Consider the following 19,131-nt stretch of genomic DNA (forward strand, 5'->3'; position numbering starts at 1 on the left):
AGTGCTTATTCACATAAGTATAAACTGGTAAAAACTTCAAGGCCTTATTGCCCTTTCAAAATAATCAGGCTCCAGAACGCACACTATGATTTCTGTCATGTGTCATTTAAATATTATTACTCTGTACCCATTAACATCTAAACCACCACCCTGCACTATCTTTTTCATGATGTCAAATCAAAATTTAATGAGTATAATGGCATGTGTCTCTGTACAGCCAAGAGTAGCTAGATGTGTTTACCAACAAAGTTAAATATAAATTTTGGGTGGTTACTTGTATCAATAATGATGTAAACACAGACACAAAAATGGGCACTGAAATTTCATGGTATTGATAAAGCAACCATATTTTTAATATACGTACACAAAATACATTCATTTTTACCAATGGTTAATTATCAAAGAAACACCTAATTAACATATGCTTAGAAAGACTTCTGATAAATGTATAACTAAAGAAAAAAAAAAGTAAAAACAAAGCAAATAATCAGAACCAGAAAAAGCAGTGAAAAAATTTATCAGCAGGGGCGCCTGGGTGGCTCAGTGATTTAGGCCTCTGCCTTCAGCTCGGGTCATGATCTCAGGGTCCTGGGCTCTCTGCTCAGCGGGGAGCCTGCTTCCCCCTCTCTCTCTGCCTGCCTCTCTGCTTACTTGTGATCTCTGTCTATCAAATAAATAAATAAAAATCTTTAAAAAAAAAATTTATCAGCAGCAGTCAAATAAAGAAGTATACCCTAATCCTATAAAACTTCGTAATGACCAAAGACAGATCTGAGAGAGCCTGGATTCTAACCCTGTACTACACCTCCCCAAAAAGCACAACTTTTCCTCCCTGAAAAGCACAAGGAAAGAAGAAAATCAACACAATCCTGGAGAACCGTCACTATTACTCACAATTTAGAGTGAAACAAACCAAGAGACTCAGCAGGCAGCCTGGACAAAAGATTATGGCAAACCCCTAAAAGGAGAAGTCTCTGCATACCAACTGAAGCTCTCAGCCCCAGGGGAAAGGCTCAATAGTATTGGCCATTCTGAGTATGGTAGACAGAGGAAAGCCACTGAGAAGAAGCCTATTTTACATGTTTTGTGACCTGACTAGCAACATATACATGGTCTTTTGCTGTTCATAAGTGAAAGTTAACAAAAGAACAACCTATGCTTGGCAGGGTCCTCATATAAGAACCCAGTGGACTGAAACCCTCTGCAGCTTACTAAACTGGAAAGTGTCCCAAATGCCTACTGCTTTGCCCTATCAAAGGCCACAGAATGAATTACAACCTCATCATCCTAATGATCCTAACCAGGGACCCCCAGATAACAAGCAATTCAGAAATATTAAAAAGAAAAATAAAAACTTTAGCACCTCATAAAATATCAAATGAGTAAAGAAATAATTAGGACCTAGGACAAACTTATACTAAAAACAAACTTCTGAAAATAATTTCTATTAACAATGCTTTGAGAGAGAACATCTCAAACCCCTACAGAAACAGTTGGTTGTCCCATTCAAAGAAATATTATCAATGTATCTGTAAACGTATGTGTTTGTGTTCTGTCATTAGTATCAATAGAGAAAGCTTTAACAGTTTATTTCCTGCATTTCTGTAAAAATAATAATTTTTCCATAAAACTGATTTTTAGAATTTCACATTCATTTCACAAGTAACAATTTCCTACTCTGTACAAAGCCTGAATAAGTTTCATGTTCCTTGAGAACACAAAAACAATATTATGAAACATCCTGAGACGAATTAATTATGATGGTATTATCAATATTCATTCCACAAGCATTTCTGTGTCTGCTGTGGACCTCACCCTCTGCTAAATGCTAAGAATGGTATAGAAACATGAGAAGACTTGATCCTTGTCCTGCAGGATCTTACAAAACAAGACATCAAACTATTTTAACTAAACAGAAAAACTGGATCTAATCTAATCTAATAATATTAGAATACATTTATGGCAAAAGGAATATACACTTATTTCTTTGGGTCTAATAATATTAGAATATATTATGGCAAAAGGAAAAATTATTTCATTCATTTTACCGTGACCATCTATCAACTTTCTGGACATTTAAACTTGCATACATCCCTATTTCTCTTTCAAAACAAAACTTAAACTGAATTAATTCCAAAAGCCATTATAAAATGTTGGTTTAATTTATTTAGCAAGTTTTTCCATCAACATTTATGTTTAATGTTTCATATTATATATTTTTAAAAATCTACCTTTATTAATTTTCAAATATCTCAAGGTCTTGCTTAGGAATTTAGTAAAATAAAAATGTTTTTTCTTACATCTTCACTTAATGTCTACAACAGACTGTCTTCTGAAAAGCTGTTGCTGAATTCTACTTGCCTTTTGTTTTTAAAGATTTTATTTATTTATTTGGGAGAGAGAGAGAGAAAGCATGAGCAGGGGGAGAGGCAGAGGAAGAAGCAGGCTCCTTGCTGAACAGGGAGCCAAATACAGGGCTAGATCCCAGGACCCTGGGATCATGACCTGATCCTAAGACAGAGCCTTAACAAACTGAGCCACCCAGGTGCCCCTATTTGCATTTTATATTTAAAGGGGACGGGGGTGGGGGTGGGGGTGGGTTGGGGGGGTGGAATTTTTTAAAAAGGAACATTCAGATACCTAAATTTATTAAAAAAAAAAAATGTTTTAAAAACTGATCTGAGGGGCGCCTGGGTGGCTCAGTGGGTTAAGCCACTGCCTTCGGCTCAGGTCATGATCTCAGGGTCCTGGGATCGAGCCCCACATCGGGCTCTCTGCTCTGCGGGGAGCGTGCTTCCTCCTCTCTGCCTGCCTCTCTGCCTACTTGTGATCTCTGTCTGTCAAATAAATAAATAAAATCTTTAAAAAAAAAAAAAAACTGATCTGAATCTCTAGAATCAGCAAGTCAGTAATATTGACCTAAGCAAATAATCTTGTCACAGAACTCTTAAAGATATGTCCATTTTCTCTTTTCAGAAAAGTCAGTGATTTCCTTCCAATCCTTTTTCCCCTCTCTGGCAGCTCCTAGAAGGCTAATTCTCTTTTAAAATGCTGAAATTCCTCAGTGCTTGAACCCAGCCTCTTCTTATTTAAAGCTTGACTTTTTAGATCATAGATCAGTGCTATCTAATAGAAATAAGATGCAAGCTACACTCGTAACAGTAAAAAGAACCATGTGAAGTTAAATTAATAATGTATTTTAACACAATATATTGACAGCATTATTTCAATATATAAGCAATATAAAAATACATGAGAGATATTTACATCCTTCTTTGTTCTAAGTCTTCCAAATCCAGTCTGTATTTTATAGGTACAACTATTTTACATTTTACAAGCATTCAGCAGCCACATGTGGCTAATGTCTACCATATTGGACAGTGTGGCCTTAGATGATCTCATCTGCACTGCTTCAATTATCAGCTATACTTGAATGATTCCAAATTTATTCTCTAATCCGGTCTTTTTCCTAGTGCAAGATTAGTATTTCCCAATGTCTAACTGGCATCTTCTTTTAGATAACTCAAAGCCACCTCACAGTCAAATAATGTCTAACTTCAATTCCACCCGTCAAAAATGTGTTCCTTTTCTAATACTCCCTATTTAATCTTATTGTAATCAGTTCAAGTATAAAAGCCAGAAACGTAGAAATCAACTCTTTGACACCTCCTTCTCTCTTTCCCATATATAATCCATCTAAAAGTTCTGTCCATTTTACCTCCTAAATATTGCTCAAATCAATTTCTGTTCTCCATCTCAATCATCACCACCACTTTATCCATCCGGCTACTCATGCCAAGCTCTGAGCTATTTTCTTCAATGCAAGCATTTCTCAAAATTTAACTATGATGTCATCCCTACTCCAATCCCTGATAAAACTTTCCAACTGATTTCTATTGCCTCCAGAATAAAAGCAAGGCCCAAGCTACAGGACCTAGACCCTAAGTATCTCCCAGTCCCACCTCCCTACACTGTTCCTATCTTGTCCATTCATCCCAGTCCTTCAGACCTTTGTACTCACCATGCTCCCTACTGCCCTGTGAAATTTGCATCTGCTTTTTAAAATCTTACTTATCCTACATAATTCCCACTCATCCTCCAGATCTCAGGGACGCATTCTACAACCACCACAAAGACACCAAATTTCCATTCCATAAATTCTTCCAGAACCATGCCCCTTTTCATCTCTGGTGTGTTTACAGATGCAGTGTTTACAGTATATAGTTAATGGCTTTCTTCCCCATACGACTACATCAGATTATACTAAAGAAAGTGTCTGCTACAAGATGTTTAATAATTATTTGTTGAATGAATGCATCAATGAATCTGCCTTGTTTTTCCCTAGAAAAGGACTAGACACCATATGAGATGGCATATACAACATATCCTACTTATACACCATTAGTTCTGGAAAGCCTTCCAGACTTCCCAAGCAAAATACCACTGTATAGCATGTTTAAATTCTGAGGGACTTGTATATAATCGCAAAAACAAACAGTGCCTTGTGTAGAAGAGGCATAAACATTTACTACACGTATTTCAGTAGACACATTACTATATAGGGTTACATATTTCTTTGCATTATTGCAGAGACTTAACAGTTGTAAAGATACCATACCTCCAACAGCACTATCTTAAGATGAGAGTAGCTATTTGTCTCCACTATAAAGGCTGTAAAGCTGTAATAAGTGTAAGAAGCCCTCACACATGCACACAGACTCACCCACAGAGTAAGGTTGTGAAACCTGTAGGGGTTACAATACTAAGGTACACGTAGGATCTGTCCAGCCCTGGAGTGTGATGTGGTTCTTTCCCCTTTCTCTCTATCACTAGGGTGCTTCTTTTCTGTTCTCACTATCTTTGATTTGACACTCCTGTTAATATTTCACCTTATCACCACACATTTTTTTGTCCCCTCTTCTCTGCTTTACTTTGTTTTCATTCTAGGACTTCACAAATGTTTCTCAATTTTTACATAAATTGTTTTTGCATTACTGGGAGTGCAGTCTGCTTCTTCTAAAAATCATCTGGAGGTAAAGCCTTCTTCCGCTAATTCCAGATCCTACATCTTACAAAAAGTCAATTTCTAGAGAGATGGGACTTAACTGCAACATGATAAGTCAAACTGCCAATATCCTTCTTTTGTCAAAAGGAGAAAATATAAGCCGAAAAAGTTGATATAGTTATATTTTTATGGTTCTTGAAATGTTACTATGTAATTTTTACTTGATTTAGCAAATGCTGCTGTGTGAGAGGAGAAAATTATTTTCAACTTGCTGAGGTAGCGAGTTTCTTTTTATACCCCCTTTATGCTTGAGGCAGTCAAGTCTACAGGCAGTTGAAACTAGATTTATAGGTTATTCACCAAAAAATCACTGCAAACAGCACCTTGAAACCTTAAAATTTGCAGTTTAACAGAATATCCAGGCATTTTTAGCAGTTTATAGTATCAGTAGAAGCCACCGGGCAGTGTGTAACATATTTTAAGACAAAAGGTCAACAAGGCTTATTAGTATTGAACTATAATTTCACAAAAAAACATAAACCAAAGATATAGTTACAAATGCTCATTAAAAAAATATGAAATGTTTCAAAATGGGATGTCTCTGATAAGCTCCCCTGAAACCTAAATACAAGGCAACTGGCTTCTTCTAGTATTCTTCAACATGATCTATTATTGTTTTGGCTAAAAAAGTGTTTTAATGGTTCTGATCCTTTCTGAAACAGTGTACCAAGAGTATGTTTATATCAAAGTGGTAATGATAAAATATTTTATAATTCTAGATATATTTTATAATTCTAGATAATAAAGTATCTTGCACTTAATATACCACCTTATAAAGAACTACCAATATTCTTTACAAATGGACTTATGCCTAAGAGTTATGTTGGCATATGAGGGAGCAAAACTTCAGACACCCTTTGTATAAACTTCTCTCATATCACTGTTAGCAACAGTGTAGCAGGTAAAAGTAAAGTAATGCTGATGGTGCTGTAAAGGTTGCTTCCCATTTGAAGACAGATCATTGACCATCAATCTCCTGGGGAAGAGGTGTGTCTCTCAGAAAACAGAAGCCATACAAGAAAGGTGCAGAGTGGGCTACCGAACCAGGAATCTGACTTTCTTGGTCTTGATCATTAATGTTTTGTGGAGGAAGCTTCTACATGATGGCATGTGAAAAGAAGCTCTCCATCTGTGGATAGGTCTAAAGTTAGAAATTAGAAATTCCAGCAAATTGTCCTAAAGCACCACTTTGGAATAGCTATCTCAAAGCAACATGTGGAACAGGGCTGGCTCCTCAAGACAAAAGAGCATTCACTTCATACTCCACACTGCCATTGTGCTTCCTATTTTATCTATCTTACAGTTGTTCTTCTCTAGTACTAAATTTTTATAGACTTTTTTAAAGCTGCAGTCTTTCTTAGTTGTTCAAAGGTGAAAGAAAGGGAAAGGAGTTTGGTGGTACACACTTGGGCCAGAGAATGGTCAGTATAGTGGTAGCACCAGTAAACAAAGAAAATAGAACTCAAAAGAGAAGGTGAAGTTCAAGGGGAACAAAGTAAGAAGACTTGTGTGTTCATCCTTCTATTTCCCCTCTAACCTTTCCCTCTTCACCAAAAACACAAAAACAAAATCCCCAGAGCACATCCGGGTTAAGCCTTGCATGTTAGAAATCTGGAGTTTCTAATGAACTATGTTCCTTCAGAACAAAATGGAAACACTATTTCTAATGCTACCTTATGGAGTCTTCAACTCAAAACTGCTAGGTAAGGCAAACACATATAATATAGTGCCTTACCTTTCAGATAATCTTGGACTTTGCAAAATAGAATTAACCATTTTCAGGTAACTCTGATCAGCATTTAAGTGAGCCACTGCAAGATAAAGCTTTCTTTGTTTTCAAAATCAACCACTCCTAAGCATAAGCACCTTATATTTCCCAAAGGAGAAAGTAAATTTATACACCACAAAATGCTTTAATCCAATTTTCTATTTCAAAATGTGTTATTTTTTATCAACAATTTAAATTAGAAATGATCACCATGGCTTGATGGAAATGAGTTTTGAATCTTTATTCCACACATTTGAGCAGTATTCTTGGATCTGCTACTTATAACTGAGCAAATCTTTGATTCTCTCTGTGCTTCAGTATCCTCATCTGCACACAAGGGTGTTAAGCTGTGCCATCACTAATTCCATGGAAAATACCTTTCTCAAAAACACAAACAATCACAATTATGTTCTAACATGTTTCTATTTTTTAAGGTTCCAAAAGGTTGATATTTCTATAAAAATTCTAAAGATTCAAAAGGTTAGCAGAAACAAGCAATTCCCCCTTGAGGAGAATCTCCAAAGAGAAAAAACAAAAAGGCATTACGTAAATCTGTTATTGAGACAAACTGAGCCAAATCTCTCATTGTGAAGTTTATTCCACACATATAACTAAACACTATAAGAGATCAATGTGCTATTTAGTGCATTATTTAAACACAACCACCATACTGTGAAAGTCCCTGAAACTTTTAAGTTCAAATTAGCATAACCTGTTGCTTTCTATGCTACTCATCACTAAAGACAAAAAAATTACTGTAATGTCTGCTGGAGTGGCTATAGTTGGAGATGTATTTTAAAGTATTGGTTTTGTGGGGGTCTTTAAGATAACAGACTTAAGAGGGGGGGAATTTGCTCAAAAACAAAACAAAAACCATAAACTGGAATTATGTATCAGAAACCTAAGCTTTATTTTTAAGATAAAATATTACCCTAAACTATTATTTTAGGTGAAGATGATAGAAAGGATTTAATAATAGTTTAGGTGTCTTAACATCTATTTCTTTTCAGGTCCTATAAGTAATTAAGTGTATAGACTAAGAACTAAGAAAAAATGGTTTTGTCCGTGACAATAACAGAATCCCAAGAGTTAGAGGAAACTCAGAAAGTCAGAACTGGAATGAGTTGGTCAAAACTACTCTATGGTCCTAAATCCTTCCAGTTCTCTTTTCTGCCTAAACTTTTGAGATTCTACATTTTAACATAGTAAGACTCTACTTAAACATAAGATCTACAGGCTACTTGAACACCTAGGAGATCTCTTTCTCTTCTTTGGCACAAATCTAATTTGTTCAAGACCTATTAGGAATTACATGGTAACTCTTAGAAAAAGTCTTATTAGACCCACAAATTACTATTGCCTTTGTGAGTCACTGCCATATAAAAGCAACAAAATCTGGTGGAAGAAGAAACATGTTAAACAGATCATTTGCAACACAAAGTGACAAATGTTACAATATAACCATGCTAGGGACTTTAACAATGTAACAAGAAAAAGGAGGCACTATCTAAACTTGGGTAGAGACTGCTATAGAATCTGATTAGCAGGGGCATTCCAAGGTCAATTGTATCAGACTTTACTGGGAACCTACATTGTAGTGGCTCCCTGGCAGTACAAATATACAGAAAAATAAGATGCAGTTCCCCACCCCTAAAGAGCTTGTAGTCCAGAAAAGAACAATTTAGTATGTGTTTGGAACCAATGAGACTTTGGAGGTGTCATGTTGGAAAGAAGTAACCCAACAAGTTTGTAAATGAAATCATATAACTAGGTTAAGTTTGTAAATGGAATCATATAACTAGGTTGAAAAACCAAGGCTCAATTTAATGAAGAGTGGAGAGAAACTCAAGTAAAAGAGTAAGCCAAGGTTATTATCCAAAACATTCTTGTGAGGTAAGAAACCGAAGGTAGAGATTCCACAATAAAAATAGAACTGAGCACGGTGAGTTTTTCCTTCAAAGTCTGTTACCCTAATGGTGTTCTACGCAAAAACCATGGGAACAACAACGCATAATGGTTAAAAGCACCAGATTTGGAACCAGCCCCCCTGTGCTCAACTTTGAACTCCACCACTTCCTAGCTAGGTCAGAAAAATCACTTAACAGTTCTGTGCCTGAGTCCTCACTTCTAAAGTGAAGTGCCTGCACAGCCAGGAGCCCCTTCTTCAAAACACAGGCATTATTCTATCACTCCAATCAAAAAAACTTTATCCACAAAATCAAATCCATATCTTTTAGGCACTTGTAGCCGCCATAACCTGCCCCAACCTTTCTGGTCTTAATCCTCACTGGACACCCTCCTACTTCCAGGAACCACTAGGATCTAGTGTCAGTTCTGCAAACCAGTAAGCACTTTCCTACTTCTGTGTCGCCTCTCCAGTGGCTGTCTAGAAAGACTTTTCCCTCACCATCTTTCAAAACCTGCTTCTCTAGGAAATGAACTCTCCTTCCCCTCCCAGGTCCATAGCCCATTTGCGTGCCTCTCTGCACAGTTTGCCACTGTTTCCCGTTTTTATGTTTGTTCCTGTAATGCCCCCCCTCTCTCCTCTTTTCACCAAGCTAGTGAACTTCCAGAGAGCTGGGCCAAATCTTTTTCATCCTCCTTCCCACCCCTCCTCTCAGACTGCGCCTAGGTAGGCCTGCAAAAGCGTTACTAAATTAAACTGGATGTTAACAACTGTCATGGCCTCAGTTCCAGAAACTGCTTAATTTCGCATTTTTTAAACTGCTTTCAGATTCTAAAATCTTAACATGAAACGTCTTTAAAAATCAGAACATTGCCATCGCTTCAAGAAAAGTTCCACGGAGCACCCACACGAGTTGACAATGAGGTCATTCTTAGCTTCAGAAGTTGTGTGTGTGCCACGGAGGGCAGCTTCACACCGGTCGGAACACACTGCTCTGAAATTAGGAGAAAGAAGAGGCGGCCCGGTTGCAGCACGGGCTTTGCCCTGGTGGGCCCTCAACTTCCTGAGGGCCCGCGGGCTCCGGCCGCGCTCGCCCCTCTCCGCGGCACTGGGGTCCCTCCAGCCCTCGCCTCCCCTCGTCCCGCCGCAGCAACACTCCCCAGAGCGGCGCGGACGGCGTGGCAGGTCCTCCCGGGCGAATGCGCTCGGGCCTGGGCCGCCGGCCACCCTGCCTGCTCGGCCCGCAGCCCCCGGCCTCTCCCCGGCCCGCCGCCCGCCGCCCGGGGCCCAGGCCGCGCCGCCGCCGCCGCCGCCCCGAGGGAAGCTGGGGGACTCGCTCCGCTCCGCGTGGCGCCGGGGGCGGAGCCGGCCCGGAGGGCCCGGGGAGAGGCCGGGGGCGGGCGGCGGCCTCCGCCTACCCCGACACGCACCCCACCGCCCCCAACCCCAACCCTCCTCGGGGCCCCGGCCCGCGTCCGCGGCCGAGCGGCCAGCGGGACTCGCCACTTACCAACCCGCCTGGGACAACGCCGCGCCGGGAACCTCAGACATGGTAGCTGCTTAGGCCGGGGGTGGGAGGGGGGGGGCTGGGGTGGGGGTGGGGGGGCAGGCCTCCTACTTGAGAGAAAAAAAAAAAAAAGAAGAAGAAGAAGAAAGAAAGAAAGAAAAAAAAACCGAAAGAAAAGAAAAGAAAAAAAAAAAAAAAACTCCTCTGGTCGGCTCTGCAACTGGGCATGCTCAGTGCGGCGGGCGCTTCCGCGTGCGGGTTCCGCTCGCCGCGTTTTCCGAGCGGCCGCAGGGGCAGGCCTGGCGTGGGGCTTGGAGGTTGCAGCCCGCCGGGGGCCGTGATGCCTCGCACGCCGGCTGGGGCCTGGAAATCGCAGGCCAGTTTGTGAGCAAGGACTACGAGACTTTGCTTTCCCCGGAAGGCCTGGTTATGTTTTGTTTCTGGCTCACTTTTCTGAGTTGCACACCTTGGAAACTAATGCGGATTTTTTTCTTTGTAGAGCGGAAAGGAACGCCCGCTTTCCAGCGCCGACAGCCAGTCGCTTCACCCGAGGCCAGGGTATGCCAGAGTTGAGACGGCGGGTCGCTGGAGGGGCAGTGCCTCCATTCTGGGGACAGTGAAACTCAACGAAAAAGGTGTTGCCAGCCACTGTGCGTTGGAGTAAAGTTTACTTTCTTTAAAAATAAAGACTCGCTCCTTTCACTCTGCTTTTCGACACTCTGCCCCGACACAAAGAAAAGAATAAAGTCGCATTTTTTTTTCGAGTCCCCACAGGCAAATCAGTTTGTAGGAGGTTGGAGCACAATGAATGGTCAACCCAAGGAAACCTGAACTTAAGGGACACGGGTAAATCGGGCAGCTGTGTCAGTGTTTGTTTTCTCTGTCGCTCTGTCACGGGTCTCGCTCTGCCACTGGACCCGTCCAAAGTCCCAGCGCGGCCCCGTCACTGCTGGCACTGACATAACCCGGCTTGGCTGGCTCCTCAACCCCCTCGCTGGTGTCCTCTGGCTCTCAAGAGAGCAGAAGCGCGGGGGCGGGTCCCCGAGTGAGCCTGCGCGGCGGCGTCACCGAACGGCGCATTAGACGCTCCAGCACGATAGGTCGGCTGAGACTTACGACAGCCAATCGGAGAGGAGCAGATGGAAGGTGGGGCCTCGGGCCGGGGAGACACTCCCTAAAAGTTTGCTCCGCCTTCCATGGTTTACCGCTCTGTGGCTGCTCCGGGTAAAGACGCTTCTGGGTGCCTCGGGCCCCAACTGTCAAATCACGGGGAGAAACCCAGAACTTAAGCCGCATCAGCCGCCGCTGCCTCACCTGAAACCATCATCCCAAACACAGACCTGGAGCAGAGGCTGCGGAACTGGACAGAGCCCCGTTCTTGGGATTGGGGAGGAAATTCACAGTTACAGAAGGAAGGAAATAATTGCCATGGGTGGAGCTAAAACTCAATGCAAATTTTTCTCCTTTTAATTGGGAAACTCCCTTTGGGCTTCCCCAAGTCATAGTTTCGCGATGCTTCTAAAGCTATCGAAATATGTTTTCAAGCACCTTGCTTAGGTACTTATTTTAACAAAAGATATTTCCAAGTGCTTAGAATCAAAAGTAATTCCTTCCTATTCTTTGCAATTTGCGGTAGTATACTGTGTTTCGGCCATACACATGCTACAAGTATATTTCACGTTAATAGCACCAGTTATCCTGTTCAGCAGTCAGGAAAAGATTTGCCCTTCTGAAGGTAAATAGATGACTCAGGTTGCTAAAAATTTTTATTGGCTGTTAAATAGGATCTACTCTGACCAATTATTTACATTTTGCAATTAGTGTAAGTTATTAACTATAAAAATGATATGCTGTCGGGGCTCCCCCGCGCCGGGTTTCCTGGTTAAGATGGCGTCCCCCGCAGCAGCGCAGGCCCGGAAACTTCTGCGAGACCTGATGCTTCGGCCCGCGCTGCTGGCGGCCAGGTCTCAGGCAGTTCAATTAACCCCCCGAAGATGGCTGAACCTGCAGGAATACCAGAGCAAGAAACTCATGTCTGACCATGGAGTTCGAGTTCAAAGATTCTTTGTAGCAGACACTGCAAAGGAAGCTCTGGAGGCTGCTAAGAAACTAAATGCAAAAGAATTTGTTTTAAAAGCCCAGATCTTAGCTGGAGGAAGAGGAAAAGGTGTCTTCAGTAGCGGTTTGAAAGGAGGCGTTCACTTAACAAAAGACCCTCAAGTTGTGGGACAGCTGGCTAAACAGATGATTGGGTATAATCTAGCAACAAAACAAACTCCAAAAGAAGGTGTGAAAGTTAACAAGGTGATGGTTGCTGAAGCCTTGGACATTTCCAGAGAAACCTACCTGGCCATTCTGATGGACCGGTCCTGCAATGGTCCAGTAATAGTGGGCAGCCCTCAGGGGGGCGTTGACATTGAAGAGGTGGCAGCTTCTAATCCAGAACTTATTTTTAAGGAGCAAGTTGACATTATGGAAGGGGTAAAGGACAGCCAAGCTCAGCGGATGGCAGAAAATCTAGGCTTCCTTGGGCCTTTGAAAAACCAGGCTGCAGATCAAATTAAGAAGCTCTACAATCTCTTCCTGAAAATTGATGCAACTCAAGTGGAAGTGAATCCCTTTGGTGAAACCCCAGAAGGACAAGTTGTCTGTTTTGATGCAAAGATAAACTTTGATGACAATGCAGAATTCCGACAAAAGGACATATTTGCCATGGATGACAAATCAGAGAATGAACCCATTGAAAACGAAGCTGCCAAATATGATCTAAAATATATAGGACTGGACGGGAACATTGCCTGCTTTGTGAATGGTGCTGGACTAGCCATGGCTACTTGTGACATTATCTTCCTGAATGGTGGGAAGCCAGCCAACTTCTTGGATCTTGGTGGTGGCGTAAAGGAAGCTCAAGTGTATCAAGCTTTCAAACTGCTGACCTCCGATCCTAAGGTGAAAGCCATCCTTGTCAATATTTTTGGTGGAATCGTCAACTGTGCCATCATTGCCAATGGAATCACCAAAGCCTGCCGGGAGCTGGAACTCAAGGTGCCCCTGGTTGTCCGGCTGGAAGGAACCAATGTCCACGAGGCCCAGAACATTCTCAATAACAGTGGACTCCCCATTACTTCGGCCGTCGACCTGGAGGACGCAGCCAAGAAGTCTGTGGCTAGCGTGGCCAAGAAGTGACAGCTCTGTCCTGACCTCTTGGAGGAAGAAGTCCATTTTGCCGGGAAAAGTAATGTTTTTGTCATCACTGTGAAGGAAATGATTATCCCATTGGGGGAAAAAGGAGAAAGGATGAGCCAGGGGATGAATCACTGTACCTAAGTTCTTAAATCTGCATTTCTGCATTTTCTTGAATAAGACAGCTAGGCAGCCAAATAATCTGATTTCACTTAGAACCTTTATCCATGTCCTGTTCTCATACTTTTCCGTCATGGTAAGCCTGCTCACTAGGCATGTTTCACCAGCTTTGGGGGAGCAGTGTATTTGGCCAAACAGTGTGTGTATTTACATAGAATTTGAGAACAGACCTTGGTTCATTTACAACAAATTTACAACAATTTTTAATAAAAAAAAATGCATGCTGTAAAAAAACTCAGGATTCCATTTGACAGACTCTCAAAAAGACACAGCTAAGACATTCAGAAGTGTTGTGCACTGCAACAGCTTCTACGAGTTTCTAATTCCAATGCTTAGAAAATCCGTGAATGTTCCAAAACATACTATCGTACAGTAGATGATCCACATTAATATCCCACATGTGTATTCGACTGTTTGCCTTAATATTGAATATACTGTTTACCTCACACTAAAAATACAGCCAGAAGCCTTATTTGTGATTTTGGCATAGAAGGGTCTATTTCAATGTCAAAACTGAAGAATGCTGATTCTTATGGAAATCTCCATAATTAAGCCATTTCAAGACAAGACCGTGCTGAAGATCAAATTCTGTTGTGTTGGTATCTTTTCTCCCCTCTCTTGTCCGTCCAGAATCTACCGGCTGGGAAAATGTAATTGAGAGAATGTGGCGTTTTCTCATAATGTCCATTTCTGGGGACGCCTGGGTGGCTCAGTTGGTTGAGCAGCTGCCTTCAGCTCAGGTCATGATCCCGGCGTCCTGGGATCGAGTCCCACATTGGGCTCCTTGCTTGGCAGGGAGCCTGCTTCTCCTTCTGCCTCTGCCTGCCATTCTGTCTGCCTGTGCTCACTCTAGCTCCTTTCTCTCTGACAAATAAATAAATAAAATCTATAAAAAAAAAAAAAAAGTCCATTTCTGTGGTGGGAAGGAATTTGAATTGAGTCTTTGTTTAAATTTTGGTAAATTTTTATCTGTACGCAAATTTAAATAAAATTATGTTTTTTAAGCTCTAAAAAAAAAAAAAAATGATATGCTGTCCTAATATCAGAATTCTTCACTGGCTAAATGTGAATCCGTTACACGTTTGTTCTTACAGTGCAGTGTAGTAAGAATTTACCATTGCGTAGCGCTTGCAGTAACTTTAATAAAATGCTGAAACATTATCCCCTTAGTTTAAGAAGTGTTTTGAAGAATGGGTTGAGGATTCCCACTGTTAAAACTTGGGACAATATTACCATCAAAAACTATGATGATACTTTATTGAATTTTTAAAAATAGGTAAAATACATGCTTTCAGAATGGCACTAAAAACAAGTGGTGCCTTGGCTGGCTCAATTGGTAAGTCATGTGACTCTTGAGCTTGGGGTTGAAAATTCAAGCCCCACATTGGATATAGAAATTATTAAAAATAAAATCATAAAAAAAGAAAGGTGAAAGGATGAAAGCTTTTCTTTCAGAGGTATCCCAGAGAATAAATGTAGAACAATTGATAGAATTAGAAAAATGACCTTTTTCTAATTCATTCACAATTGATTGAGGCAAAGTTCATCAAAAGATGCTAAAAGCCATTGGTAAAAGATCGTAGCAGTACAGGATCCTCACACAGTCTTAAGGTATCAAGCCATAACTTAATTATTACAAAAGAAAAAATGTACCTTTCCAGTAAAAAAAGAAAATCACTGCCTTAACCAAATGACTAGCGCTAGAGTCATTAATGGGACAATCTGATAATATGTGCTTACTGATGAAGCACATGATGCAAAGTACACAACATCTTCTAAGAAATATTCTTGCCGGGGCGTCTGGGTGGCTCAGTGGGTTAAAGCCTCTGCCTTCGGCTCAGGTCATAATCCCAAGGTCCTGGGATGGAGCCCTGCATTGCATCGGGCTCTCTGCTCAGTGGGAAGCCTAGTTCTCTTCCTCCCTCTCTCTGCCTGCCTCTCTGCCTACTTGTGATCTCTGTCTGTCAAATAAATAAAATCTTTAAAAAAAGAAAGAAAGAAAGAAAGAAAGAAAGAAAGAAAGAAAGAAAGAAAGAAAAGAAAAGAAAAGAAATATTCTTGCCAAAATTGTTTAACCTAAATTTTATCAAGCTTCTAGGCAGTAGATCCCAACCAGGAGCTTGCACCCCATTCCTTATCCCTTACCCAAGTGGGTACATTTGACAATGCCCGGAGACATTTTCAGTTGTCATAACCTGGGGGGTGGGGAGTGTTACTGCATCTAATGGGTACTGCTAAACATTGCACAATGGACAACACAGTTTTCCCACAACGAAAAATTATCTGGCCCAAAATGTAAATAGTACCAAAGCTGAGCAACCCTGGTCTAGATATAAGCAAAAACTTAAAGAGGTTATTGAAGAAGTCAAACAGGAAGAAACAAGCCGATAAATCCAGAATGTGGTATATTCTGTAAGAAACCCGGCCTGACCTATTCATTGACCTATTCATTACATTATTTAGTAATAATTTTTTTAAATCTCCATGTTAATAAGACTCAAGAGATGTAACAACAAAATAGAATTTTGGATCTTAAAAAAAGAAAGATATTTTGTGGCATTATACTTAATTTTGGAAATTTTATGCCAAAGCTTTTATGGCTGAGGAGTTGTGGTGTCTACAACTTATCTCCAAGTGACTCAGAAAAAATAGGTATGTTGATACATAATATATATGTAAAACAAATATACATACATATGTGTATGTATATTAAAGAGGGAGAGAGGGTAAATGTGGCAAAATGTTTAAAATGGGTGTGCTCATAATATTGTAACTTCTAACTTTAAATTTTTCAACATAAAAAGCTAAAAGATATACCAATTTTTTTCACATCCAAAACTTTTAATTGGAATTAAGGTCTGTATAAATATGTTAGAGCCATGGAAAATGGTAACAGCTGACTAAACCAAAAAATATTAATAACAATTTTCATTTTTAATAAGATAAGTCACCAATTTACAGAAAATATAAAGTCTACAGTTAGCCTAAACTTGGGCAAAATCCTAAGGATGATAGAAAAGCTTAGCAAGGCAGGGTGTCTGGGTGACGCATCTGGTTAAGTGTCTGTCTTCAGCCCAGGTCATGAGCCCAGGGTCCTGGGATGGAGGCCAACATCAGGCTCCCTCCTCAGCAGGGAGTCTGCTTCCCTTCTCCCCCTACCTTTCCCCTTATCTCCCCTTCCCCCAACCTCTCTCCCTTCCCATGCTCGCTCACTCTCATTCCCTCTCTCAAATAGATTTTTGAAAAAGAAAGAGAGCTTTGCTAGCTAAGGAGAATAAAAAGGAGGAAGTAAATTTATCTGGAGTCAGTGGTGTAAGTTAACAGAAGAGAGAGAGACAGAATCCATTCATTTCTGTTTTGTCCTTATCATTTCAGTGAAGAAAGTGGTTCAGAGTGAAAAATGATAGTATATGGAAAAATAGGAATAGGAACCATGATAAAAGGTGAGATTATAAGTATACCTAGTCTTTCTAAAGCACATTAAGTCTTTTTGATCTTAAGCCATTAACATCCCAGAGAATACTAAAATAACCTGTGAATGACTCAGATGTTGAGTTCATCCAGGAAACATGGTAGTGGCCTGGAAACAAGCAAAAATATTTCCAGTTTTAAGAACAGGAAAAAAGTTTTTAAAATAAATGGTGCTGGAACAACTGGATATCCACATACAAAAAAGTAAAGTTCCTTTTATCATACACAAAAATTAAAGTAAATCATATATTTAAATGCAAGAGCTAAAAATATAAAACTCTAGAAAAAGAAAAAGTAGAACCAAATCTCCATGACCTTGGATTAGGCAATAGATATGACATCCAAAGTATGAACTAAAAAAGAAAAATTAGATGAAGTGCACTTCATCAAAATTTAAAACTTTTGTGCTTCAAAGGACACCACCAAGACAATTAAAAGATAATCTACAGAAAGGGAGAAAATAGGGGCTTAAAGCAAGAATATGTAAAGAACTCTACTGACTCGATAGTGAAAAGGCAACTCAAAAATGAAAAAAGCATTTAAGCAGAATTTCTCCAAAGAAGGTATACAAATGGGCAATAAATGATGAAAAGATGACCAACATCATTAGTCATTAGAGAAATGCCGATCAAAATCACAATGAGCAGCTTCACACCCACTAAAATGGCCATAGTTAAAAAGATGGATGATAACAAGTGTTGATGAGGATGTGAAGAAATTAGAATCTTCATACATTGTTGGTAGGAATGTAAAATTGTGCAACCATTTTGGAAAAGAGTTTCTCAAAAAGTTAAATATAGAGTTTCCAAATGACTCAGCATTTCTAGTCCTAGGTGTATATATCCAAGAGAAATGGAAACTAATACTCACCCCAAAATTTGTATTTGATATTCATAGCAGCATCGTTCATTATCGTCAGTAAGTGGAAACAATGTAAATGTCCATCAACTGATGAATAGATAAACAGAAGGAGTAGGGTTTCACAAGCTAAAGACAAGGGAATTTGTTGTTCACCCATTAATCATGATTCTAGAACGTATGATTTAGGAGATGAATTTTTAGGAGGAAGAGTAACGAAATAGCTGACCTTCAAAGAATAACTTCTAGAATTCTATGATTTTAAATCATGCCAGATGAACCTCATTTTACTTTTTCTTTTTTTAAAGTTTCTGAACTAATGAATACAAGCAGTACAGTGTGGCCCTCAGGACAGACGAGGTCATTCCATGACAATAAGCAACAACAAAATAAGTATTTTAAATTAAAATACTTTTAATTTTTTTAAAAAATGTTTATTGGGATGCCTGGGTGGCTCAGTTGGTTAAGTGGCTGCATTCGGCTCAGGTCATGATCCCAAGTGTCCTGGGATTGAGTCCCACATTGGGCTTCTTGCTCGGCAGGGAGTCTGCTTCTCCCTCTGCCTCTGCCTGCCATTCTGTCTGCCTGTGCTCCCTCGCTCTCTCTCCCTCTCTCTCTGATTTAAAAAAAAAAAAAAAAAAAAAAAAAGTTTATTTTTCTAAAAAGAAAGAAAAGAAAAAGACAAGAAAAAAAAGCTCATTTTTCTTTCATGTTGTATGGCCAGTGTAGGTATTTGGAGGGTGGGGAGAAAGGTCTCTCTGCTCATAATGGTCATCCTCATTTCAGAATCTTTTTTTTTTTTTTTAAAGATTTTATTTATTTATTTGACAGACAGAGATCGCAGTAGGCAGAGATGCAGGCAGAGAGAGACAGAGGAGGAAGCAGGCTCCCTGCTGAGCAGAGAGCCTGATGCGGGACTCGATCCAAGGACCCTGAGATCATGACCTGAGCTGAAGGCAGAGGCTTTAACCCACTGAGCCACCCAGGCGCCCCTCATTTCAGAATCTTGACAGAACATTAACTATCAGTAACATTGCGGATTGAAGCAGGAAAGGGTGAAAAGGCTCTGGAGAATCTCACACAGGAAATTAATGCTTTACCAGGACTGGACATACGACAACACGGGAAGTCAATCACCAGACGCTAGGAGGTAGAAAGCCATAAATATTCAATGAGCAAGATTAATGGCTGTG

General features: G+C 40.3%; 2 protein-coding genes across 3 annotated transcripts in view; one reads left to right on the plus strand and one right to left on the minus strand.

Moving 5' to 3' along the window:
• TDRD3 (tudor domain containing 3) overlaps positions 1-10,329 on the minus strand; it is a 165,248-nt gene extending 154,919 nt beyond the window's left edge. For both annotated transcript variants that reach the window (XM_032314337.1, XM_032314336.1), the window contains exon 1: positions 10,250-10,329. In XM_032314337.1, the coding sequence (XP_032170228.1) occupies positions 10,250-10,290 (41 nt within the window). In that variant the 5' untranslated portion in view covers positions 10,291-10,329. The remainder of the gene's footprint in view (positions 1-10,249) is intronic.
• Positions 10,330-12,108: 1,779 nt separating this feature from the next.
• On the plus strand, positions 12,109-14,190 carry LOC116573926 (succinate--CoA ligase [GDP-forming] subunit beta, mitochondrial-like). The gene has a single exon (XM_032314338.1). The coding sequence runs from the start codon at positions 12,134-12,136 to the stop codon at positions 13,430-13,432; it is 1,299 nt and encodes a 432-aa protein (XP_032170229.1). The 5' UTR covers positions 12,109-12,133; the 3' UTR covers positions 13,433-14,190.
• The last annotated feature ends 4,941 nt before the right edge of the window (positions 14,191-19,131 follow it).

Source organism: Mustela erminea, chromosome 15, assembly GCF_009829155.1.
Source record: "Mustela erminea isolate mMusErm1 chromosome 15, mMusErm1.Pri, whole genome shotgun sequence".
Classification (NCBI taxonomy): Eukaryota; Metazoa; Chordata; class Mammalia; order Carnivora; family Mustelidae; genus Mustela; species Mustela erminea.

Coding starts and splice junctions, on each gene's coding strand:
- LOC116573926 (XM_032314338.1), top strand. CDS start 12,134: ATGGCGTCCCCCGCAGCAGCGCAGGCCCGGAAACTTCTGCGAGACCTG.